This window comes from Diospyros lotus, chromosome 1, assembly GCF_014633365.1.
Source record: "Diospyros lotus cultivar Yz01 chromosome 1, ASM1463336v1, whole genome shotgun sequence".
NCBI lineage: Eukaryota > Viridiplantae > Streptophyta > Magnoliopsida > Ericales > Ebenaceae > Diospyros > Diospyros lotus.
In genome coordinates this window covers 18,260,869-18,287,332 of record NC_068338.1, presented here as the reverse complement: position 1 = coordinate 18,287,332, position 26,464 = coordinate 18,260,869, and the positions used below count along the sequence as shown (strand labels likewise).

Below are 26,464 nucleotides of genomic sequence, written 5' to 3'. Positions count from 1 at the left end.
ATGAAGGTTAATTATGGAAATGGGATAGAGTGCACATATGACCACTCAAGGAAAGAATAAGGCTACTTAAGCCAGGCGTAAAGGAAAAAGGTAAAATACCCATCCAACCTAAAGTAAATAAGGAGTTCAAGTGCTTATTCTGCAAAAATAAAGGACATCTGAAGAAGGTTTGCCTCAAATTTAAGACATGGCTTGAGAAGAAAGGTAATTTAACCTCACTCGTATGTTATGAATATAATTGGTTGCAACACTCTCCCAACAATTAGTAATGCTATTTATAAAAACAAGAGTGAAGTGTTTATATTCTCGCAGTGTACGAGTGTATGTGTAGCAAAAATTTAATTTATGGATAAGTTCAGATCGATTCACTGTGAGATTTTTTATGGATGTAAATAATTATACCTGGGAATTTTTATTTGTTTTGAATTTTCAAATTTGAAAAAAACGATGTTGAAATAATATAAAATTTGCAAAAGTGACTGTGAGGTGTCATGAGTCAAGGCAATTTCAGTGCCAATCCCATGACTTTCCGATAGCTAGAAGACTGAAATGCAAATTTGGACTAATTTTGAGGTTCTGCTAATAAAATGCATCCTAAGATGATGATAGTTCTAAATTGAGCAATTTTCATGCATGATATGGGAAATTCTAAGTTAAGTAACTACTATAAATTAAGATGCAATTAACATGCAGAATGAATAAATAGATAACTCATTTAGATTTAGGCATAATAACATTTCCAGTTCTAGTAACCTCTATACATGATATGGAGACTCTAACTTAGGCTGATGCTAAAATCCCAACCCAAAGATTCCATGAACACACAATACTCAAATTAATCAGACTTGTATTAATGCATTTAAAGTTTGGCTATTTTGGAAAATCTATGGTATTGGACACTGTCCTTGCATTGGCCCAAGTATTGGTTTAGCCACACATTTTCATTATTATATACAAAAAAATTAAAGGGTCTAAAAATAGAAATACAGAATAAGGATTTGTAATATTTGACTTACAGAACTTAAATGCCAAGAACTTAACGTTACTGGGATTGAAATGCAAGAATATAATTACGTAATTTAAAATGCATAAAGTGAGGTTGTTGGATCAGAAGATAAGCTTATTTTATTTTATTCAAAATGGAGAGATACAATGCAAATTACAAGATATAGCAACTGGTTTAGAACATAGATGGTAATAAGCAGTAAACAAATATTATACTTAACAGAAGAAAAAAATAAGAACATTAATAAACAAAATCTAACAGCACCAGACAATGTCAACAACGGTCTCTAAATAACAAGAGCAGAATAAGATCAAATCGACGAAAAATGACGAAATCGCTAGGTCTCTCCTGTGAAGTAACCGATGAAAAATAACAACAAGCTCCCCTTCCTGTTGGTTTCTGTCGTCTTATATATTGTCAAAAAATGGCTACTTCCTTTGTTATTTTTTTGTTTCTTTTTACAACAGAAACTCTGAATTTGAATCTCCCGACAATTTTTCTCATCATTCTCCTGCATAATCCTTCTGTCCATACTCCTGCAAAAGTCCTTCCACTCATACTCTCTTTTCAAGTGGAATATAGATGTAAAATTAATTTGTCCCCATCATGCGAATGCGTGCTCTGCTGCAATCATTTCTCATGTATTCGAATATATAATGTGATATTTGGATATGGCTTCATTAATATCTGGATATGTTGTACGATATCCGGATGTAACTTTTTTGGATATTCTCTTTGATATCCGGATACGCCTTGTGATATCCGGATGTAACTTTTTGGATCTTCTCTCTGATGTCCGGATACGCTTTGTGATATCCGGATGTGTCTCGCGAGTCTTGAGTCTTGTATCCGGATGCTACAGTGACGCATCCAGATGAGGCTTTATTGAGATCTGGATATGCTGCATGATATCCAGATGTGTCGTATTTGGATTTTTTCTTTTGTATCCGGATGTGTTAAGAGACATCCGAATATATTTTCTTCATATCCGAATACGTTGTGGGGTATCGGATATCTCTCTTGACTGCTTCTTCTTTCATATCCAGATGTGCTGAATAACATCAAGATACGGCATCTTCATATCCGGATGGTCTTGGACGGTCATCCGAATGTGTCTTCATGCATTCAGATACCTCTTACTTATTTCTCCATTTGCATGTCTTACGCACAATTTTGATAAATCCTTGCAAAATAAATACAAATGCCAAATTATCTCATTTATTTGATAAGAAATGGATGAAAACATGATAATATTTGACATATTTAACCACTAATCAATAATATGATTGATGTTTGTTATAACACATGGTGGATTGATTCTGGTTCTATAATCCATGTTGCAAATACCTTACAGGGTTTCCTAAACCAGAGGAAACTAGTGGGAAGTGAACAAAGCATCTATTCATGCAAGAAGATGCATTTACATGAGGACGTAATTGGGACATGCATGCTAATTTTACATTCTGGCTTTGTTTTAGATTTAGAAAAGACTTTTTATATTCTCAATTTCTCTAGGAATTTAATTTCAATTTTCAGACTCGTACACTTTGGATATTGCTTTAATTTGATCAAAAACTCATTTAATTTATTTTATAAATCTGAGCTTGTTGGGAATGGTACATTGTTTGATGGTATTTTCAAAATTAATTTTCAAAACAATGCATCTTATAAAGTAATGCATGCCCAAATCAATGTAGGTATTAAAAGATGTGTAATGAATGAGGATTCCTCTATGTTGTGGCCCAAGAGATTGAGACATATCTCCATTGAAAGGCTTAAAAAATTAGTAAATGATGGAGTACTCTATTGATTTTACTGATTTTCATACTTGTGTGGACTACATAAAAGGAAAGTAGACCAATAAGTCAAAGAAACGTGACAAGAGAAGTACAAAAATATCAGAGATCATATATATGGATATTTGTAGTCCAGATATGAACTCGTATGGTTAGAAATATTTCATCTCATTTATTAATGATTATTCACTATATATGTATCTCTACTTACTTCATAACAAGAACACTGTATTAGATGACTTTAAGGTTTTCAAGGCAGAAGTGGAGAAATAATGTGGTAAGCAAATTAAGATCGTGAGGTCAAATAGAGGTGGGGAGTATTATGGAAGATACACTAAGGATGGATAGGCACCTAGTCCATTTGTTAGGTTTCTCATGGAAAATGAGATTGTGGCTCAATACACCGTGCCAGGGTCTTCGGACCAAAATGGTGTAGCTGAAATGACAAACCGAACATTATTGGACATGGTGAGGGGTAACAGCTCCAAACTTCCTAAATCCTTGTGGACTGAAGCTCTTAAAACGGTTGCGTATATATTAAACTGGGTTCCAACCAAGGCTGTCCCTAAGACACTATTTGAGTTATTTAAGGATTGAAAATTGAGTTTGCGACATATACGCACTTGGGGATGCCCATCTGAAGTAAGAGTTTATGATCCACAATAAAGAAAACTAGACCCAAGGACTGTAAATGGATATTTCATTGGATATGCAGAAGAATTCAAGGGATATAGATTCTATTATCCATCTCATGTCACAAGGATTGTGGAATCAATAAATACAAAATTTCTTGAGAATGACTTGATTAGTAGGAGTAATCAATCTCAAAATTTGGCCTCTTCTGAGAAAGATTATTCAGATATTCTAACTCCCATTTCAAGTGAAAGACTGATTGAAGTTCATAATACCCCTCAAGATCAAATAAGTGTTATACAACTGGTCTTTTGTATTCCTCAAGCTGTTGATAGCAATCTAGAATATCCAGCTGTGCAAGATACTCATTAGGAGGATATTAACACAACATTAAGAAGATCAACTAGAATAAAGAAATCAACCATACCTAATGACTATGTTGTGTATCTTCAAGAAATTGACTATAACATTGGTGCTAAAAATGATCCTGAAACGTTTTCACAAGCCATGAGTTGCAATGAATCCAAATTATGGTATGATGTTATGAAAGATGAGATGAATTCCATGGCAACTAATAGAGTCTGGGATCTTGTCGAGTTGCCTAAAGGGGCTAGAGTCATTGGTTGTAAATAGAAAGATTCCGGATGAAAGATTGTGAATCGAGTGTAACACCAATTATGAAGGGTGACAAATTCAATTTGAACTAATACTCGAAAAAAGACCTTGAAAGGGAACAAATGCATAACATTCCGTATGCTTCAGCTGTTGGAAGTCTAATGTATGCTTAGGTTTGCATAAGACTTGACATTACATTTGCAATGGGAATGTTGGAAAGATACTAGAGTAATCCAGGTTTGGACCACTGGAGGGCTACTAAAAAGGTTATGAGTTACCTTCAAGGGACTAAAGACTGCATACTTATGTATAGACAAACTAATCATTTGGACGTGGAAGGTTACTCAGATTCAGACTTTGTTGGTTGCGTTGATTCTCAAAAATCAACATCTGGATACATTTTTATGTTAGCTGGCGGAGCCGTGCCTTGGAAGAGTGCCAAACAGAGCTTAATTTCTACCTCTACTATGGAAGTCGAGTTCATTGCTTGTTTTGAGGGTATATCGCACGGTGTATGGTTAAAGAGTTTCATTTCAGGGTTTAGAATTGTTGATTCTATATCTAGGCCACTTAAGTTGTATTGTGACAATTCAGCTACTGTTTCCTTGGCTAAAAACCACAAGAATGGTAGTCGAAGTAAATATATTAACATTAAGTATTTAGTCACAAATGAACGTGGTAAGGAAAATAAAGTGATCATAGAACACATTAGCACTGAATTGATGATAGCTGATTCTTTAACTAAAGGCATGCAACTTAAGAGTTTTAAGGATCATGTAGAGCGAATAGGAATTGGTCTCATGATATGATTTAATTGTATGAACAACTGCTGATGTAATGAAACTCTTATTTAGTTGTTTGTTGATTTCTCATTTTGAGTGTACATATTTATGTTTGAGAATAACAAATTATTTTGGACCTGAATAAACATAGGGTTTATTCATGAATTTGTGTTATCACATTGGGACTTGTGGGAAAGGAATTAGATGCATTGTGATACATGGAAGGTAATACTCAGTTCTAATGGACCTATTGCCATGATTCATGTATTTAATTTCTTTCTTAAGAATAAGGAGATATTGATATAAGGTGTTTCTTTTGTCAGATAAAATGTATGAACCAAGTGAGAGACTGTAATTATCTATTAGATTAATTACATTTAATTATTGTTTATTATAATTATCCATTATGTGGTCCTGCTTATTTAAGAAACATCATTTTAACCATTAAAGAATTATCTCTTAATATTTATCCACTAGATAAATAATGATAATTGCTTTTTAAATTGAATTCAAACTAATTTGATGGGGTTAGTTTTGAATAAAATAGACATTGTTTAGTTTATAACTAGAGGGTTCTCCTATTGGAAAAGAATATAGTCATATATACATTAAAAACAGTTTGGGTCCCTAATCAACTCAAGATCCGAGGGCATACACCATCATTGTGCATTTGGCTAATTGATTAGAAATATCCAAGTCAATTTCAATACATGTTTTTCATACAAATAATGGCTAGAGGTCAGTGCGTTTATATTTAATTTTTTCTAATACCAACAAGACACCTTACATAACCAGTTCAAGATCCCATTCATTTTGTCCACACTATTTATAAAGATTCACCAATTCATGATTTATCATCCAAAATATTCATTTTGTCCACACTATTTATAAAAATTCACCAATTCATGATTTATCAACCAAAATACAATCCAAGCATTTGCGGACCCAACAATCGAGTTTATTATCATTTTCAACTTAAGTTTATTTAAATCAATTTAGACATTTACAGACCCAATCGTACTATTTTCCTTATATTTAAGATATATCAGTGTTCTCTTTACTGTCAACTCGAATGCCCATGAACTAATCATACGAACAAAATGCAATAACAAGACAATTATGCATGAGAATGCAAGTTGAAATACCGGTGACACACATTGACACTTTTTATAACCTATTTTGGGTATTTCTTATCTGTTTATTTTAGTCATTTCTCACTTGTGGGTTTATATGAAGAAAAACACGAATCTTATGTTTGTAATTATCTTGGAATTAGTTTAGGTTCACTTTATCTTTTTAGTATTTCACGTGAACCTATAGTTTTTTTAATTTAACTATTGACATTTTAATTCTTAAATTTGTAGACATTTTATCTTTACTTTATTTTTATCTAAGAGTTTCACTAGAACACAAACATTTTCTAAAACAACACTAGGGGCCCAAAACAATATAATAACCCCTAAATTTTCATAAATTTCATATTAGCCATAGATTTACAAAGACTACATCAAATTGGAAAGAAAAAAGTGGTCGAATAGAAAAAGATTTTGCTAAAATATATTTTATATTCGTGTAATTATTGTCTTTAAATTCTTGATTTGACTTTCAAAAATTGAACCCAATTTGAGATATGTAACGAATTTTCATTTTAATACAAATTTTAAATTCTTACATGTTAAATAGGTTTGATCTACGCCTTGTTCCATGCCAAACTCTAATTAGTCGCATTTACAAAAGTTAAGGAACTAAAAGAAAAATTCAAAAAAATATTGGGCCTATATATAAAATAAAAATATTTCTTGAATTCCCCATGTAAAATTGTATGGAAAGGTGGTGCATTACAAGATTGCACTCTTAAAATTGCTCCTAGTAATTTTTTGATATGTTCATCCCTATTTGGGTAAACAATATTTACTGAATATTTATTTTTAGATCAATTTATTTATTTAAAAATATTTTTAAAACTCGTCAAATTAATGTTGAGTTTATTTCTAGGTGAGGTTAATATTAAAGATGATAACGAGGTCCTAACAATACTTAAGCTAACAAGGGTATTATGAAAAATTTGTAAAGATTTTATATTAGTCAATATAAATAAAATTATCTTCACTAAATAATATATAAATGTATTTGATTGGCATAAAAAATAAAAAAATTTCTAGTCAAATTTCAATTTTGACTATTTGATTGGCAACTTTTTTCATATAATTTATTTTTCACCAAAGTACAAAAATGCCATATTTTTCATAAAATCAAAGAAAATAAGTTATTATGAGGGGTTGGTTATGATTTTCTATAGAAGTTGGAATTTATTTTTTTTTCTCACATTGTGCAATCAAACAAACCTAAGTTCCAATAAAGTTATGTGTGTTTAGATAATGCACTAATTATTTACTAAGCTTATATCATATTTTGATTCAATTTGAATTCAACCGATGAATAGTCAGACTAACACATTCATTTGGGCAGTGTATGATAATGGTAAAAAAAAGGTCAATTTACACTCATGGTATAGATTAATTGACAAAGGAAGAATTATTGGGTATTGTTCTTTGAATTATCAGGTTTCGTATTTGAACCCTAGTCAGGAGAGAAAACTTAACAATTAGGGGCGTTCCTAAAAATTAGAAAAATGCCAGACCACCCTCACATCAACGGGAAGAGGCTATGAATCGAAACTGGCTGCTGAGTTTCTCGATTTACATCTCCTACTGAAATTGTAGAGTCGAGCAATAGAGGACGCTCATGATAGTGTGTTAACCAAAAAAAAGAAAAGCCAACTTGAAGCATTTGTGGAAAGAACACTAATATATAAATATTTTAAATAATTAATGAGGTTAAATTTATTATCGTCGAATGAATTTACGTAATGATTTTTTTTTTAAATAAATGAATAAATACCCATGTCCATGTCTAGATGTGATAGAATAAAAATTATACTCCAAAGTTGTAACTAAACACAGTCATTATTTTTAATTTTATTTAAATTTGTTCTTAAAAATAAAAAATCAGACCACAACTATTAAATATTTTTAATAATTTTTTTATAATATTTTATTTTCTTATTTACGCATACATAACACCTATGAAGCAGGAAAATATCTCGAAAGTGTCATTTATGTATTTTCAAAATGTTTTCTATATTAAACAACAAATAAGCACTAAAAAAATATTTCTAAGTTATTTATACAATTTTAAAAAAATTTAAGACCATTTCATAATATCAACAAATCGTTTCATTGGAGATAAATTTCTTAATTCAAAATTTTAAATTTTTCCTGCCTCTAATTTAAGTTTTTTTCATAATTTATTTAAATGTATTATAAAATTTATATTTATTTTAAAATTAAACAATTATTTTATATAAAAAATATTTAAAAAATTCATATATTTTATTATTTATTTACACGTTTTCTTTATAATTTTATTTTATTTTAAAAAAAAAAACGATTTCCTAATTCCGTTACCGTCCAATTAGGTTTAGACGAGCCAGCTCATAGCTTTGAGGTTTGCGGTTATCGTTTAATACCTAATTGTGTACTTCACTCGGTAAAGCAAAGACGTTGTCTATATATATGTGGAATCCTCCAAGTCTCTGGATTCCTGGTCCCTCTCGGCGCAGAAGCAGAGCGTATCTAGAGATAATTGTGTTTGTTTTTATGGAAGATTTCTTATTCAGATGCCGTCGGGTTTTCCATTATTCTCGCCGTCGCTCTTCCTCGTCGTCGCCGTATTTCGCCGAGAAACCTGATCCTTCGATCGCTCGCTCCATTCGATTCACGCTTTGGCTACCAGACGTCGGTTTTCAATAGAAAGGGAGTTCTCTTGCTCGGTCGTTGACTTCACTTGAGGGAACGAAGGTACCCATGTTTCATATTCCTGCTTAATTGCTTATTTGTAGCAAATCACTTGCGTGGATCCGATTGTTTTAATGCTCATACATGTTCGGTTATCGTCTTACCGCTTTGGTTGTTTGGGGTCTGTACACAATCGCAGAAAAAGTTTCTGTTTGTTGTCCAAGGTGTTTGGTTTTTGCTTTGCCGAAGCATGAAACATAAAAATGGCAATTTCCGGTGTTTATGTATTTGTCGGCCGTCGGGTCTGCAGTCTGTTGGAAATTATTGATTTAAAGCTAAAATTAACAAGGAAGCGGTTTTATAGGGGACTCGGCAGAAATAGTCAACTGATTGTCGAGAGGAAAGGATAAGGCCCTGATAAAGTTAATCCACTGTTGTTCTGGTGGCTGTCGGTTATCTTTCTCCGTAATAGAAGGGCAAGTTCATTTGGTCTCCGCTTAACATAAGCACTTAAAATGATCTATAAATAGCCTAAAGCAGGGAAAAGAAGGGAGAAGAAATAGAAAATGGGTCAGCCCCCACGGGCATGGCGCAACGGTAAAGCACAAGGAGGATAATAAGAGCATCGAAGGTTCGAAATTCTTGTGGCATCTTGGAAGATAGAATTATTGTTAGAGGGCAGCAGTAAGACTGGAAGGCAACTCACTCACGTGAAGGTAGAGTCATGGTGCACCCTATCGCCCCTTTGGGGGTCCTGTCCACACGACGTAAAGGTGGGGTCCGCGTGTAGGGTAGCCGTTTTTCGAAAGTCCGCTCCGAATGTGTATAGGTTGTGACCGCATCCAAATTTACTCGAAGGGTGAACTAGGGGGGAAGACTGCTCTCCCCAAGATTATTCGGGCTAAACTCGGACACTTGGGTCATAAAAAAAAAGAAGAAGAGGGAAAACAGTGATGGAAGGCTAAAAGCAGAAGCAGAGAAAGATTCATAGAAGTTGTGTTTGTTGAAGAAAGTTGAGAAGGGAATAATTGGATGGTTTTGTGTCTTTCTGACTGAAATTGTAAAAAGGTGTATTTATAGAAACTAGTCAATGAGATTTGTCGCAATGTTATTTTTTCATTAAACTTACCATTAACCTAACCGACACCTACCTAAGGTCCAAATTGTCTTGGAGGAAATTCAGCAAAAAAAGTCAATACAGTTCTCAAGGATAGAGAAAAGGGATGGTAAAGTTGCAAATCAAAAAATAAATAAAGAAATAAAATTCAAGGGGCTTTAGGTATCAAAAAGTCAACTATGAGGGGTAGTTTAGATACGTAAAACCCCTCAGATGATTTTTTTTTTTAAACTTGTAACTTTGCAAATACCTTTCTCTCTATTTGGGACGTGTTGATTATTTTTGCGGAATTTTCCTCTATGAAGATCTTTGTTAAATTAAAGATGGTTTAAATAGATATCTACATGGTTAATAGTAAATTTATTGGAGTAAATATTATGGCAAACCTTAGGTATGTTTCTATAATTATCCCTTATAAAAATAGCTAATAATTGATAGAAAGTTTGTGACGACACTAAGACCCGATCACCAATTGAATTGACATGATTTGGAAGAGACTTGGATCACGAAATTTGGTGAACTGGTTGTGAATGACCTGTGTGGACAAAAATAGTGAGGATTTCCCGAGGGCTTGTTGGGAATGCCACTTTAATGCTTAAGTCAATGAAAGATTGAATAGAGGTTTGCAAGCTGGTTTGAATGATCGTACATTTGATCCTCCTTTTGAGGTGTTTTGACATCTTTTGGACGAGGATGATGATAAGCGTGGACCACCCCACCATTATCTCCAAGGATTAGTGATTTCTCCCTTGTTATGCAAGTTTAGGATGAAGCTGAACTATAATTGCTAAGCTGGTGGTGGTGCCATATTGTTCTAGGATCATGGAGACAAAGACATGAGGCACCAAGGAGACTTGGATTGCATTCCTTGATTCTCCATACTAGGCTTGTGTTTATCTTTTCCCTAGATGTTAGGGATTGCCTCAGATGAGGGTTTGAGCTTGAGTCTTCTGGGTTTTCTTTTGTTTGGACTGGAATTGAGGTACTAGATAGATAACACTCTTGATTGTCCTGCTCCATGTGCACTTCACTGGCTTGTCTTTTATTGGGATTGGGTTTCCTTGTCTCGCTTTATCTTGATTTATTTGCGGATAAGGTTCTACCAGAGTCCTGGTTCTCTTTGATATCTATTTTGACTCGGTCTTGGAAAAAGAATCCAATCATGGTCAAAGTCAAACCTTTTGGGTGACTAGGTGTCAAGTGGTGACATGTCCTGTTTAGCTGATATGTTACATTCCTGTTTTCTTAGGCATCATCAGTTTAGTTATTGGCTTAAGCGATGACTACTTATTGAGATGTAGCAGCTTGACTTGATGCTGTTGGTTTCTAGATGTGCTTGAGGCCCATTGTCCAGTCATTCCTTTAGAGCGGTATTAATGCACCATAGCCAGGGTTAGCCATAACTTTAATGGAAGGCAGCCCCGCCTTCCCGCCCACATAGGTGAACTCATTGAGATGGGCTTTTATGTACTACCTTGACTATGTATTAGTTGATTGTCACGGCCCTAGGGTTATAACAGTAATTACAGCTTATTGCAATTATTGCATTGTAACTCGCTGTAATATTTTTGCTGCTATTACAACTTGTACCTTTCAGTTACAGTTACAACTACAACTATAAGCTAGAAGGCCTATAAATAGGCTACTACTTGGAGGATGGGAATTCATTGTGAAATAACAAAATTTTTTCCCTCTAAAAACTTCTCTATGTTCTCTCTCTCTCTCTTTCTCTTTCTCGCTTTATTCCAATACCTAAAGAAACCCTAGGTCAGGTCTAGGAACCTGACAATTTGGTATCAGAGTCGTTGATCCTCGGTTGATGACTTCAAAGATGAAATTTGAGGTGTAATTAGTGGAGTTGGCCGAAGGAACTCAGACAAAGCAATTGGAGGCGAGGTTGGATGCTATGGAGTTCGATTTACGCATGACTCAGGAGGAGGTGAGTTGTGGCAAGGCCAAAAATGGTGCAACCAGGGAGATTGTACAAACACTAGAGAAAGGAGCCAAGGATGATTTTACTAGTTTTGGCCAAAGGCTGGAGGGATTCTTGAATATGTTCTTGAAGCTGCCTCAGGCTGGTTTACCAGTGGATTTTCCACCAAGATCCACCACAGATTCGATTCTAGCAGGTGCTGGAATCCATCCTCATACCTCTGGTTTGCAAGAAGCTGAGGAACCACCTGTATCGGATCAGACAATTCAAGTTAGAGGTCCTTCTCAAACTCCTCATCATACTCCGATGCCAATGCTAGAAATACCAATTTTTAAAGGAGTTAAACCGAGGTGGTGGATTAGGAGATGTGAACGATTTTTTCAGTATTACAATGTAGCTGAGTGCCAGGAAGTAAATCTAGCAGTAGCCTATCTTAATGATATGGCTGATGTTTGGTATCAAGGATGGAGCAGGATGAGAGCTGAGTTAAACTAGACTGAATTTGTGGAGGATTTTTGTGATAGATTTGGTGAGAAGACTATGTCCGATGTAATAGAGGACTTCAATAAATTGAAGCAGGAAGGATCAGTGATGGATTATCAGATCCGATTCGAAGATTTGAAGTCCTTATTGATTATTTCAAAACCTTTTTTGACTGAACCTTATTTTGTATTCAGCTTTATCTGTAGCTTAAATGAGGAGTTGAGGCTGACAGTGAAGATGATGCAGCCTGCAACTGTTAAGCAGGCTGTCGAGAAGCCTAGACTATAGGAGTTGGCATTGTAGGTGATCTTTAGAAAGCACAAGGTCCTACCTAAAAGCTATCCTTCGGTCAGTCAGCAGCCGGGAAGAAATGCTAGGATTGCAAATTCAGGGATGAATCGAGGAAATCTGAACCCTAGGGTTTTTACAAGCCCTAATCTAGTTAAATCCCCTTCTATGGAGCAAAGGAGGCAATTAGGACTGTGCTACAAATGTGGTGAGAAGTTCAGTCCTAGACACTATAGATGGTAGTTGTTGAAAATGGAAGGACTGATGAGGAAATAGAACAAGAAGAGGAAGAAGTTGTTGAGGAGACAAAGATTCTCAAGGAAGGCCTACAGGGAGATGAGGGAGGAGAAATCTCCTTACATGCTCTAAAAGGCTATCCTATTGGTAAAATTGCTAAGGTGAAGGGAATGGTAGGAAAAAGAAGGTTGATGGTGTTAATTGACAGTCGCAGTACTTATAGCTTCTTGGATGAAGCCACTACCTGAGATTTGTACTGCAAAGTAACAACTACTTTTCCTTTATCAGTGACTGTGGCTATTGGCAGCAAGATGTACAATAGATCCAAATGTATTAACTTCAAATGGATGATGCAAGGGCACAAATTCACAGTGGATCTGCGAGTTTTTAAGTTGGGAGGCTGTGATATAGTTTTGGGAGTAGATTGGATAAGGACAGTTAGTCCCCTAATCTTTGACTTTAACAAATTAGAAGTAACTTTTGAATTAGAAGGGACAAAGTTGATGTTAACTGGGAGCCTAGAAATCAGCGAATGCAAGGTGATCACTGGAAGGAAACTACAGAAAATGTTTCAGCAAAAAGGGGCTCAGGTGCTCTGCTGTATTCCATACATGCTATTGAGCTGGAAGGATGGATAGAATTGGTGGTTAACAGTGATACACACTCAGATGATGATCACTCAGTGCCCACAATTACTTCTACTTTACAATCCCTTTCTGAGGTACAACACTAGGATTCTTTACAACTACTATTGACTGAATCTGGGGACTTGTTTGCTGAACCAACCACTTTACCTCCACCCTGACCCTTTGACCATTCCATTCATCTTAAGCTAAATTCAGAACCTGTAAATATCTGGTCATACAGATATCCTCCGATTCAAAAGGCTGAAATAGAAAAGCTAGTCAAAGACATGCTGGCTAATTCTATCATCCAGCCTAGCCAAAGCCCATTTGCATCCCGTGTCCTTCTTGTTAAAAAAAAAAAAAAAAAGATGGAACCTAGCAATTTTGTGTTGACAATTGCCAACTCAACACCCTTACCATTAAAAACAAATTTCCTATCCCTATCATTGAAGACTTTCTTGATGAGTTGACCAGAGCCACTATTTTTTTCTAAACTGGACCTTAGGGTAGGGTATCATCAAAATTGGATGAGGCCTGCTGAAATATCAGATAATCAAGGCCTTTATGAATTCAGAGTTATGCCCTTTGGACTAACTAATGCCCTTGCTACCTTCCAAGCCCTAATGAATCACATTTTCGGCCTATATTTGAGGAGATTCATACTTGTCTTTTTTTTATGATATTCTCATATATAACCCCACCTTTGACCAGCACTTAGCCCACCTACAGACAGAATTTGAAGTCCTCAGATTGAATCAATTGCATGCAAAGCTATCGAAATGTACCTTTGTTTAGGGGCGGGTAGAATACTTAGGTCATTTAGGGGCAGGTAGAATACTTAGGCCATATAATTTTAGGTGAGGGAGTCAGCACTTGGCCCTAGGGTTATAACAGTAACTATAGCTTATTGCAATTACTGCATTGTACTTTGGTGTAATATTTTTGCTGCCGTTACAACTTGTACCTTTCAGTTACTGTTACAACTATAAGCTAGAAGGCCTATAAATGGGCTACTACTTGGAGGATGGGAATTCATTGCGGGATAAAAAAATTCTTTCCCTCTAAAAACTTCTCACTTCCTTCTTTTTCTCTCTGTTCTTTCTGTTCTCTCTCTCTCTCTCTCTCGATTTCTTCCTAAATACCTAAAGAAACCCTAGGTCAGGTCTAGGAACCTGACATTGATGAAGAACTTTTTAAGTTCACCTCTCATGGCTGCAGGAGTCAGCTCAACTCAAACCATTTAATCCTATGGTGTTTCTTAAACCAACTGCTTAGAATTTAAGTTTAGAACAGTTTATAGTATAACTTATTAATATGAGGATAGGCCTTCCAAAACTGCTACATAATAATAAAAAAAAAAAAACTAGAATTTCCCACATACTTGCAGCCCAAACAACAAGGCAATGGATTTTCTAGTTGCATGCTAGTCATCTCTGAAAACACTTTCTCAAAAGAACCTTGAATCTCTCTTCTCGGTAAGATATGTTAGAATATAACAATTTTGTTACCATTGCCCAACAAGCAACTTATCAGAAGGAATGGACCATGAACCATAAGATTCTAGATATACAAAATTTCAGAGAAAAAAGACGACAACCTTTTGCAAAAAATTGTATGATCTAGAAATCATAACAGATAACAGAGTTATCAAAATATTGCAGTTTATTAACAAATTAGGGATGCAAATTGCAAGGACATGATTTTCATATCACTGTGACATTTCTAGATTCCAGAAGGCCCAGACATTGGCAGGTTGCACATATAATTCCTTTAGTTCATCTAAATAGACTGCTTTGCTTAATGCAAAAGCACCAGAAACCAAGTCACAATTCTTGTAAATAGACTACCCTAGGACAATCCTAATAACCAAGAATCTAAAACAATAATAATGTAGCCAAGCAAAATACCTGAGTAAGAAAGAATTTCAGGGAACAACAAATTAGATTGAGCAATATACATGAGTAAGAATTTTTCTGACCAGCATACCATATAAGACTTGTTAAATAAATCTCTGAGAACATGGACAAATGCTAAGAAGAAGTGGCCAGAATCAGATGCAATTCAAGCATCGCATCATGTATGCAAATACTTGGCTACTCACAAATTGCACTCATAGCAAAATTATCCTTTTGCAAAATGAATAAAGTGTTAGAACACCTTTTAGATCCACACTTATACTGTTCATTGATGATATTCAAAATTCATATATTCCCATTTCGTTAAAAAATTGCAAATGTGACTTAATATAAGAAATAGTATGAAAAGCACTGATCCTAACATGGAGTAATATACTTTTTTAACAAGTAAAGAAAAGAGGAAATCCAGACTAATCTATTGATTACTGAAAAGGGGAATTCTATGCATAATTTATCCCCAAATAAAATGTAGGTTTACTGCAAACTAAAAAAAAACAGAAGCTTGTAATTCTTTAATTAACCAATCAAGCTTTATAATAAGGCTAGAAGCCTAGAACAACATAAAATTCAATGCCAGAAACATATTTTAGGGCTCCAAACACAAGTATTTGACTATGGTAGTGGAGGCTGTTGAGTCAACTCAAGAGCCAATGTAAATGGAATTCCATCAAAGATTTAGGGTTAGTCACCTACTAGTCAACAAGAATAGCATGAAATCAAGTTACACTAAATAAATTGATGCAGTCAAAAGTACAAGGTGAACTACTGTGCTTAACCATAACATATTGAGGTGGTGTTTACAATACCAAATCAAGACATTGAATCTTCACAACCAAGATGAAGAACTCAAGTTTTACCACTTCTAATTAGTAAAAACCTGTTCTAAGTGCTATTTGAGCGACTTTAAACTGAATAAACAAAGCTAACAAGCAACTTCACTTTGAAAACCTAATAGAAACATGAAGAATATATATGGACCTAGCTTAATATGAGGGATCAAGAAGAAAAATTGAGCCTTTTCTCCTTAAAGCTTCTTAACATCAATCATTCATAAAGCTAAAAATCAAGAGCTTGTAACCTAGAGCCTAAGGTTTGGAACCAAGTGTCTATTTATGGATGGTAGAAAGTAGGGTTTTTGGCTGTTGTAGGTGATTGAGATCAAGAGCTCTACTTATTTTAGAACTTTATGATTCTGGATATTTAAGAATTGTAGAGGATTATAAATTTACTTCCTACTTTGGCGGGTCCTAGTAGTGTTATATTCTTATTTCCTAGTTTAATTTGGATTCCTAGTTTAGTAGGATTATTCAAGTATGTAAATATTCAATGTGTGAAAATTTTGGCCAAAAGCCTAATTTGGTCCCTGTATTATACGCCAGTATCCAATTTAGTACCTATCATTTTTTTGGGCCAGTTTAGTACTTGAAGTTTCAAAATGATCCCAAGTTAGTACCATCATCAATCAACCGTTAGCCACCATTAATCGATGTTAATCAAACTAACAGTCGATTGATGGTGGGTGTGAAATTAACTGCTTTTTCAAAAGTAAAAGTGTCAATTTAACCCCATTTTTTTACTTGGATAAAAATTTTGATTATTTAGTGCTAAATTTTTATATATATTTTTTATTTTACTTCTCCTTTTCATAGTTTAGTAATATAAACATGTCATATTTAAATTACAGAGATATAAAACTAAACCTAAATCTATGGATGTGCAACTCCATAGCCTATTTGCCTAGGCTTGTCAATGGACTAAGTTTGAACCAAAATTCAATTCATTTAATAGGGTTTGATATTAAACATGAATTTGATTACCCAAACCAAGATCCAAATTCAATTACATATATCATAAGGGTCTGAATATGGATGATAGATTAAATAGATAGTATTAAATATATCAAAATAAATATATAATATTTTTTATAATAATAAGCATATTTAAATATTAAAGATTACATAATATATTTTATATTTAATTTAATTTAATATTCTTTGTTGTAAAAATATTATAATATATAATATTAAATATGAAATATATTTAATATGTATATTTGATCTATTATCCATATCTTGATCGTACATGATATATATAATTATATTCGGATCCAAATTTTAGTAATCGCATAGATGTTTACTATTAGACTCGATTAAACAGATTGGATTCAGGTTCGCACTTAGTCCATTAATAGGCATAAAGTAGGCAAATTGCCTCTGGAATTGCACATCCCTAGATTTTGGTTTGGTTTTGTACCTTTATAATTTAAATGTGGCATATTCCCGTTACTTAAATGTGAAAAAAGAAACAAATAAAGTAATCAGGTAAAAATTTAGCACTAAATAATCTAAATCTTTGTTTTAAGTAAAAAATTGGGTCAATTTAATACTTGAACTTTTGAAAAAGGGGTCAATTTCATACCTGCCATCACATGACCATTAGTTTGACTAACGATGAGTGCTAAGTTGGGACAATTTTAAAACTTCATGTACTAAACTAACCCAAAAAGAGGATAGGTACTAAACTGGACATTGTCATATAGTATAGGGACCAAATTGGCCTTTTAGCTGGAAATTTTTTACATGACTGGTTGAGTTTATAGAATACTCAGTATTAATCTCACTGCTGCTTATCTTCCCCCTCTGTCCTCCTCTAATGCTTCTTTTCTTCTCTTCATTGTATTTTCTCCTCCTCTTCTTCTTTCTTCTTAACCAATAGCTTTTGCTGTTGCTTATTTTTCTTTTCCCCTGCATCATTATCACATAATCATCACCCTGAGAAGTGTGAACCCATGAGAAGATTCTAACAAACATCAACCACCACTTGAGGTAGGTCAGAGAGACTTGTTTCCACTGGAAAGTTGTCTCAAGCCCCTCCTTGCACTGTTGCATTACAGGAAAGCACAGGTAGATTGTTATTCAGCATCATGAAGTATCAATACTAGAGATTGCAGCAGATTTCAACAAAAAGGAAAAAAATAAGGAAAAAGATTCTGTACAACCCTGTCCATAACATCTTTGTCTGCCACTGACTAGTAACCAGTAAGTCTTCCTGATACAGAAATAAACATCAAAACTATACCAATTTTGGAATAGAAAATCCTCTCCGGATGAGAATTATACCTGCAGAGAATAATGGAGATCAAGAGTAAATTCTATTTATCTAGGGTTTTAGCTATATAGGAAGTTTTTTTCTACTTTAATTTTATGGTCTTATTTCCTAGTTAAATTTGGATTATTAGGTTGGTAGTGTTTTTTGAGTAGATAAATGATTCACTACAACAACAATATACCAAGCCTTTATCCCACTATGTGGGTTTGGCTACATGAATTCTTCCATTCATTTCTATCCTTGGCCTTATCTTTTGTAAAGCCTATATAATTAATATCAAAACCTAAGTGTCCCCCACCAAGTTTTCTTTGTCTTCCTCTACCATTTTGTTAAATACTTGTTCCATTCCATCCACTCTCCTCATATGAGCCATTTTGACCTTATTACAAAAATCCTCATTTCTAATTTTATCGTTTCTTATATGGCCACACACTATCTCAGCATCCTCATCTCTAATTTTATCTTTTCTTGTATGGCATCACACCATCTCAGTTACACTCATCTTTTGCACATGGTGGTGTTTTATCACCCAACATTGAGTGGATAATGGTTTTTATTTTGTTTTATATGATTGATTTGAGTATACAAAATATTGGTTATTAATCTTTTCTCTTCTTTCCCTTTGTTGTTCTTACTTTTTTGCTCTCATTCCTTCTCCTATTCTTTTTGTCTTCTCGTTTCTCTGTAGCAAATACCTTTTGGTTATTGTGTTTTAAGGGTGAAAAATTTATAACATATCCTGTTGTATCTGCATCAGTATTTTTTTTATCAATGGCTGTATCTTGTGTCTCTGTCTGTAATCATATCATGATCATGCCTGTGTCCATATCATTGCTTCTTCATTTGTGAATATGACAATGAGGCTTATATCCTACCATATTTGTATGCAGTGGTATCTTAATATGACTATCTAGTTGTAGGATGCCCCATGTTTTAGATTACAGATTCATATGTGGCATGGAATACCCCTACAAATAAAATTCAATTGCATGTCTTTGTTGCATAACAGGAGGGGAATAGTTTCTATATTCATTTTCTTTGATGAATTAGAAATTTTATAACTTATTTGATATATATTTTTTTTGTTTTTGTTTTTTTGTTTTTTTTTTTTGTGTGTGTGTGTGTGGGGGGGGGGGGGGGGGATACATGTGCCAGGTCCATCACTTTCTTGATTTGTGTTTAAGGAGTCATTTCCTTATCGAGTTAATACACGGAAAAGAGATTATATGCCAGTCATTTTCATGGCATAAAATGATCACTTCTACTGTTGCTTCAAGTACAAAAATGTCATGGAGGAGGACTAAATCACCTGGTTGGGCTGCATTTGACCTCAACCAGCACAAAAAAGGACTTGAACTTGAAGATGATGATGAGCCTTACCCACTGCTATCAAATGCTATCACCTCGTCGCCTTCCCAAAACTTTGTGCAGAATAATAATCTCCCTTTGGGACCTTTCTCATCAGTGCTCCTACCTACTCAGAAATTCCCAAGTTTAACAGACGTGAATGGTAAAAAACCACTAGAAGTTGGCAAATCTAGTGCAACTGCAACTTATAAATTCACTAATGATGAGTATACAAAATTAGAAGAGCTTCACTGCTGGGCTGACAAAAGCTTGATTCAGGATATTATGGAGGCTGTGGATAATGATGTTCATAGGGCTTCAGCTTTATTGATGGCAATGGTTTCCCCTAAGAGCTTGGAGCATAATGAGGAGAGTAATATTAGAGAATCAATATCAAATTCTGAGCAATTGTGGAGGAACCCCAAAAAATTGCAGGTGGATAAATGTGATTCTTCTGGAGAGCATACAAATATTGCGGATGCGAGGTGTGTTATTGAATATTCTCTCAATTACATGAATGAACTGACCACTAGCCAAGCGTCTTGCGGAAATCAAAATTCCAGTGATGGCATGGATATACAGCTGACTTTGGGGCACATGACATCTATACCTATTGAGCCGGAGTGGGAAGAGGATGATGCCTATTCAATCCACAGGAAAGAGGCAATAAGAATGATGAGGTATGTATTCCTTTTTCTAATGCTTTCTAGGGCCTTTTCCTGTGTGCCCTCCTATGTTTATGGTCAGATATTCTGCAGGTTATTAGGAGAGGTAGCAGCAATGGTCATAAATTATCAGCCTTACACAGAGATTCTCTATTATATGCAAAACAATATATTTGACCAATTTTACTCTCCACTTCAGAATTAGGCTCCAATTATGATTTACTCTTCCAAAAAGAAGAAACTTGACATTTCAATTTAATACTGAAAATTTCAAAGATGCTGCATGATGAATTTCCATTATCATTCCAGCATCTAATAAAGAGCCAACTGAAAATTATCATTAAAAAGAAAAAAAGCTAAGAAACTACATGTAGATTGGCACAGCCCTTTTTGAAGACCATAGGAAACGTTTGTGTTTGTATGTATATTGGCCTAAATTTATCCTAGGCTAAACAACTTGTGGTAAGCATATAAAGAGAATTAGTATAGATAAAAGATGGTAAATTCTTATACAATTTTGTCCCTAGAGACAAATTCGTTAGGTTTCTACTTTAGGGACTTCAACTTGGAATTTGTTGTATGCATTGAGAATGGGGTCAATCAACCACTTAATTTTTGACTTGGATATTTTATTTGACTATTAGGAAGAAACCAGAGAATAAATACCAATAACTTGTCACATTTCTAAGGGTAGAATAATCCTTATAATTTTGCAAACTGTTAGGGGGTGTACCTAGACGGTTACCAGCTAGGCATCTCCTGGAGTACATTCCAGAAGAGACAGCTGAAGGCTATATATGTATTGAGGCATTAGCCCAAATCATGGAATGAAAGAATCTGATTTTCTCTCTCTAATTCTGTTATTCTCTCTCTCTCTCTCTCTCTCTCTCTCTCTCTCTTCTCTTCCTAGAATTCTCTCAGAATCTTCTTTCAATGTCCAAAACCACCCTTGTTGGCTCTAAGGTGCTGACAGAACTCTACCTGGACTATCATTGCTATATGGTTAAAATGAGGAATACGAATTACCCCTTCTTAATTTTGAATTTGGCTATTGAATTTGAATATTGGAAAGAAACAAAAAATAAATAATAAGGTTTATAACTGTAAACTTGACCGATCTTGCTATATGGTTGGAATAATGAAATCTGAATTAACCTTAAGAGTGAGGATAACTTCTTTATCTCTTCTAGTGATTTTGGGGTACTGATCTACTATAATCCTTTCCTCTTCCCTAGACAGATATTGGTTGGAAAAAAAAAAGGATAAGAATAAGAAACAATGTAGAAAATTTGAAATGGGTTTTTATGTATCAAAAGGAAAAATAAACAAATTTGCACAGGTTTTTACAAGCTCTAATAATTGAAAGAGTCATGCTACATGTACATCATTTTTGTACATCTTGGGCTACACAAGGTGTATCAATGACAAAAATACCCTGCGCCTCTCCATGCACCTCACGCGCCTCTATGCGCCTCAGAGGGATATTTTTGTCATTGATACACCTTTGTGTAGCCCAAGGTGTACACAAAGGTGTACCAATAGCATTTTCCTAATTGAAATAAGCAAAACACTCAACTGTTTGTCCTCGTATTATTTGCCAAAAAAAAAAAATGTACATCTTTAAAAAAAAAAATGTATGTGCATTGGCTTCCAATTAGTTTGAACTGAATTTCACCTCATAAATTGATATTGAGGTCCGTTGAACAGGTCGGCAGCTCAGCACTCGAGGGCAGCTGCAGATGCTTATTTAAGAGGTGATCACTTTACTGCAAAAGAGTACTCAACAAAGGGTAAGGAGGAATGGCTGGCTGCTGAGAGGCTTAATGCAAAGGCGGCAAAGGAAATTTTCCGTATCAGGAACAGCAACAAGGGTCTTTGGGAAATGGATTTACATGGTCTTCATTCAAGGGAAGCAGTACAAGCTTTACAGGAGCGATTGCAGAAGATTGAATCCCTTCTTCCATTGGATCAATCAGCATCCCCACATATAAACAGCAAAGGGACAACCATGGTGCGTTCCTGGAAGTCTTTAAGTTCTACAGAGCCAGAGGTGGAGAAGTTGCATGAATCACGTGCATCATCATGGCAGAAATCAACTTCATTGAATGTCATAACAGGTATTTACTTCATCTAACATGCGTGCCTGTGTGTACAGGTGTAGTCCTGCTCATGCCTCTTTCACTTGCATACTTTTGTACCTACAATGTCTATTCAGGGATATATGTGTATCTAATGACATGTATATAGAAAATTATAAATGTGTTCTTATGCATGGATATATGCGATGAATTGGATTGATTTGATGGAATTAATTATTCATTGGATAGAAGTCTAGAATTGAGTTAGCATTATATCTCATTATCATATAACTTGAATGGTCAATTTGGTAATAGTCTCCGCTATTGTGAGAAAAATTTCATTTGCAAGGTTTTTTTTTGTTGTTTTGCAATTTAGGAGGACAATAGGCATAAAGTTATTTAGATGATGTGCATGCTTGGAAATATAAAATGATCTCTTCTTTTAACCTGTGACCTATAAAATTTGTTGTCATATGAAAAAGTATTTTTTTTCTTTGTCAATTTTTAGTTGAGAAAGACAAATTTTGGAATGTATTGATAGCAATAGGAATGTTGGTCTAACTTACAAAAGAGTGCCAACAAATTAGGTTTATTATAAAAAATAATAAAAAAAAGAAAGAACGTGCTCAAAGCATCAAAATATTTGCTTTTATAAAGCAAAGGAAGTTTACTGGTAATTAAAAAAAATAACAAAAATTAATGACGATGAATTCCCATCCTCTATTTGAAATTTAATTAGAAGAGGATAGCCATACTTTTTAGAACTGATTTTTAAGTCATAAAGTCATATATGAATACAGGGTTGCGCATGAATATTAGTATATCAAAAAGAAAAAAAAAAAAAGAGTAAGAAGAATTAATACGGACCTTATATTCATGGCTAGATGTTTAATTCTTGAATCTGCTAGTAAGGTTAGATGATTAATTAGTGATTGTAATCCAATAGTTTTCAATCAATAGTATCAAGTGCAAAACAAATAAAATCATATTAATATCTGATAAATTAGTTGGAAGACTCAAGACCACAGTTTGTACAACTTCCTTTTTTCCCATTTTCTCCAGGTCTTTCTGGAGATGGTTCTTGTCCTTCCACTCATTTGTGTTATTTGTTCTCTCTTAGTTTTGCGGTCATGCATTTTTCTTTTCAAATATCATTATTAGAGGACCAAACAGCTGGAGAACTGTACTCCGAATATTGCCTTCATCCTCTAACACTCTCTCACCTATCCCTATTTTTGGCAAAAGTGATCTACTTTTTGAGACAAACCTATGGACCATAAAGAGCTTATACATTTGATTCTCATGAACTTCAGTTGCGGCTAAGCCTCTTCGATGGTGGTGTCATGTGCGTCAAAGACTTGAAGTTAACATATAGTTCTTTCAGGCCTGGATAAAGGAGAAGGGTCTTGTTAGGTAGTCGATAGCCACGTATAATTTGTCAGACCCAACACCAAAATTTCTGACAAACTATAGTTCATTTAGGGTAGGCTTAAGGCTTGATATGTTGTTTTTCATATACGTCTTTCAAATGACAACTTGAGATTTGAAGCAACTAATGTAGTTAACTAATGCACCGCTGGTTGGTTCACTGATTTAGTCTGTGTTCTCTGACAGGTCGAGGTAATCATAGCCATGGCGAAGCTGTACTTCCGACGGCAATTAGAAATTTTCTGAGTGAGAATGGGTGAGTTTCATAACTCATGCAACCCACAAAAAGGACATGAATGTTTCTCCAGCTGTTCCATTTTCATGTTTGCCTTAAAATCTGTCCTGCAGGTATCGTTTTGACGAGACAAGGCCTGGGCTAATCACAGTACGACCCAAGTTTCATTCCCTTGAGCGTTTGACAAACTACCGGTAACAAGTTTTTCAGTTCTTAGTTATGCAGGAGGCAGTTCTTATAATTTGGCTGAAGCAGTAGTAGTGTGTTATTATCAACCAACAATACAATACATGCAATACCAATTCATTCTGCTCAGCGGCCACTGTGAGAGACAAAAAAGGGACTTGGCAGCATGTCATTTAATTGCGTTGTGCATATACGGACTTAGAAATGGAAGCCTTTCAAAACTTATCCGTACGGCTAGGATTGGATTTGGGAAACAACTTTCATGCTAGATAAGTCATCTGTAAGTAGTATTTGATGATAAAAATTTAGGGGTTTTTAAGTGCCTCTTTGGTATTGGGATTGTTGTGAATGTTAATGTTATGTACTTGTTAGTGAGAATCAATTTCGTAAGAAGTGATTGAACATTTAATATTATATTTTGGATTGATCTGAAAATGGGTTATTTTTCTATTCCTGCCTTTCCTCCACATTTCAAGTTGGGCCAAACCTATAATTTTATTCGTGTATTTTCATTTATTTTTTTATATGGCCACTCAAATTTTTTTTCATTGTTTCAATTACGTTATTGGATTTGTATTGTCAAGTCAATTAATTTTGTTTCGTATGGTAACTCGAACTTTTCATTATTTTAATTACACCTCTAAACTTGTATTTTTGAGTCAAGTTTTAATCTCGTTTTAACCTCATATACTTTAATGTGAACAAAATATGATGTATATTTATCATCTCACTTTTTTTTTTTTTTTTTACACATGAAAATATAAGGATTAAATTGACTCGAAAATGCAGGTAGAAGAGTAATAGAAATAATAAAAAAATTTGAATTGTCACATGAAAAAAAAGGGTTCAAATTACATGGGCTGAATTGATTCAAAAATTAGGTTTAGCAATGTAATTAAAATAATAAAAAATTTATATTATCACACCAAAAAAAAAAATGTAAAAGTATTGGACCAAAAATATAGATTTCCTTTTTAAAGTTTTATTAAGTTGCTGCTTCTCTTTGGTTAAGAATATAATTTTTTTTATATATTTAGACAAATTTCTTAACTCATATTAAATAGATGGGAGGTAAATGTAATTTCAAAGACATTGGGTACATGTGACATAATAAAATTTGAAGGGTGTTGAGTGTAATGTATTCAGATTTAATTTATAAATCAAAATCTCCACATACACTAATATATTAATCAGTGTTCTAAAACACATTCAAGGCGATCGTCTAGGCGCTAGGCGGCCCTTGGTTGCCGTGATTAAGCCCTAATTGGCACCTTAGCCGCCAGCCCGATCAGTGCCTAGGCAGCCCATGCGGCGCCTAGCTGCCTGGGTCGAGCGTGGCATGGGCTGCCTACCTACCCGGGTCGCGCATGGTTTGGGCGCTGTGATTTGTAAGAGCCGTGTAGGATGAAGGTAAATGAAGTGTCCTCGCCTCTGAAGCTCAAGAACACGCCGTAACTGTCGTTGCTCCAAGAAGCGGAAAATAAGGAGGTGGGCTCTTTACCTTGTTTGGAAGTAGAGAATAATGGAACTCGTCTGGGACTAGGAGACGAGAGATTGAGGGGGAAAGAATGGAACTCTTCAGAGAGACGAGAGATTTAGAAGAATTGAACTCATCTGGGGGAGAGAGAGAGACCAAACATAAGTCAAAGTAGTGGTCAAAACATGGGCAACAACCAAAAAATTTGAGAGAAATTTGTGAAAAAAAAAAAGGTCAAGAAAAATACATTTTATGGGTTAAATTATTGTTAATATATAATTTAATTTGTGTGTAATTTATTATTAGATGAAAGCATAAAATAATGCAAGAAAACAACAAATGTTACAAAATAATACAAGTTTATGTGCTAAAAATAACAGTTTTTCTAGGCTCCGCCTAGGCACTAGGCTCCGGTCTGACACTTGACTAACACTTTTTAGAACATTGATATTAATATTTATAAAATTTATTTTAATAATAATTATAAAAAAACAAGTACAATCAAAATGGTCTTAACACTCTTTTTGAAAGAATGAACCTAAAATTTGAAATGAATTGAGAATTGAAGATTCATCTACTCTTTACTTTTTTTATAAGAGTAAATGTGAAAAATAAGTACCATTATGTTACATAAAATATACATATTAATTATTACTAAAATGTAATGGTACTGGTTTCCAAAATGGCATCCACCATTAAGATTTTAATAAT

General features: G+C 34.4%; 1 protein-coding gene across 1 annotated transcript; it reads left to right on the top strand.

Moving 5' to 3' along the window:
* Positions 1-8,399: 8,399 nt before the first annotated feature.
* Positions 8,400-24,690, top strand: LOC127808519 (uncharacterized). Its single transcript, XM_052347097.1, has 5 exons — positions 8,400-8,692; positions 19,493-20,364; positions 22,057-22,466; positions 24,042-24,111; positions 24,204-24,690. The coding sequence occupies exons 2-5, from the start codon at positions 19,589-19,591 to the stop codon at positions 24,286-24,288; spliced, it is 1,341 nt and encodes a 446-aa protein (XP_052203057.1). The 5' UTR covers positions 8,400-8,692; positions 19,493-19,588; the 3' UTR covers positions 24,289-24,690.
* The last annotated feature ends 1,774 nt before the right edge of the window (positions 24,691-26,464 follow it).

What these genes read in the sequence shown, in the direction of transcription:
- LOC127808519 (XM_052347097.1), top strand. Translation starts at nt 19,589, where the DNA reads ATGATCACTTCTACTGTTGCTTCAAGTACAAAAATGTCATGGAGGAGG. An exon ending in TTCATTGAATGTCATAACAG is followed by an intron (nt 22,467 to 24,041) that starts GTATTTACTTCA and finishes GTTCTCTGACAG; the next exon opens with GTCGAGGTAATCATAGCCAT. An exon ending in AATTTTCTGAGTGAGAATGG is followed by an intron (nt 24,112 to 24,203) that starts GTGAGTTTCATA and finishes TCTGTCCTGCAG; the next exon opens with GTATCGTTTTGACGAGACAA.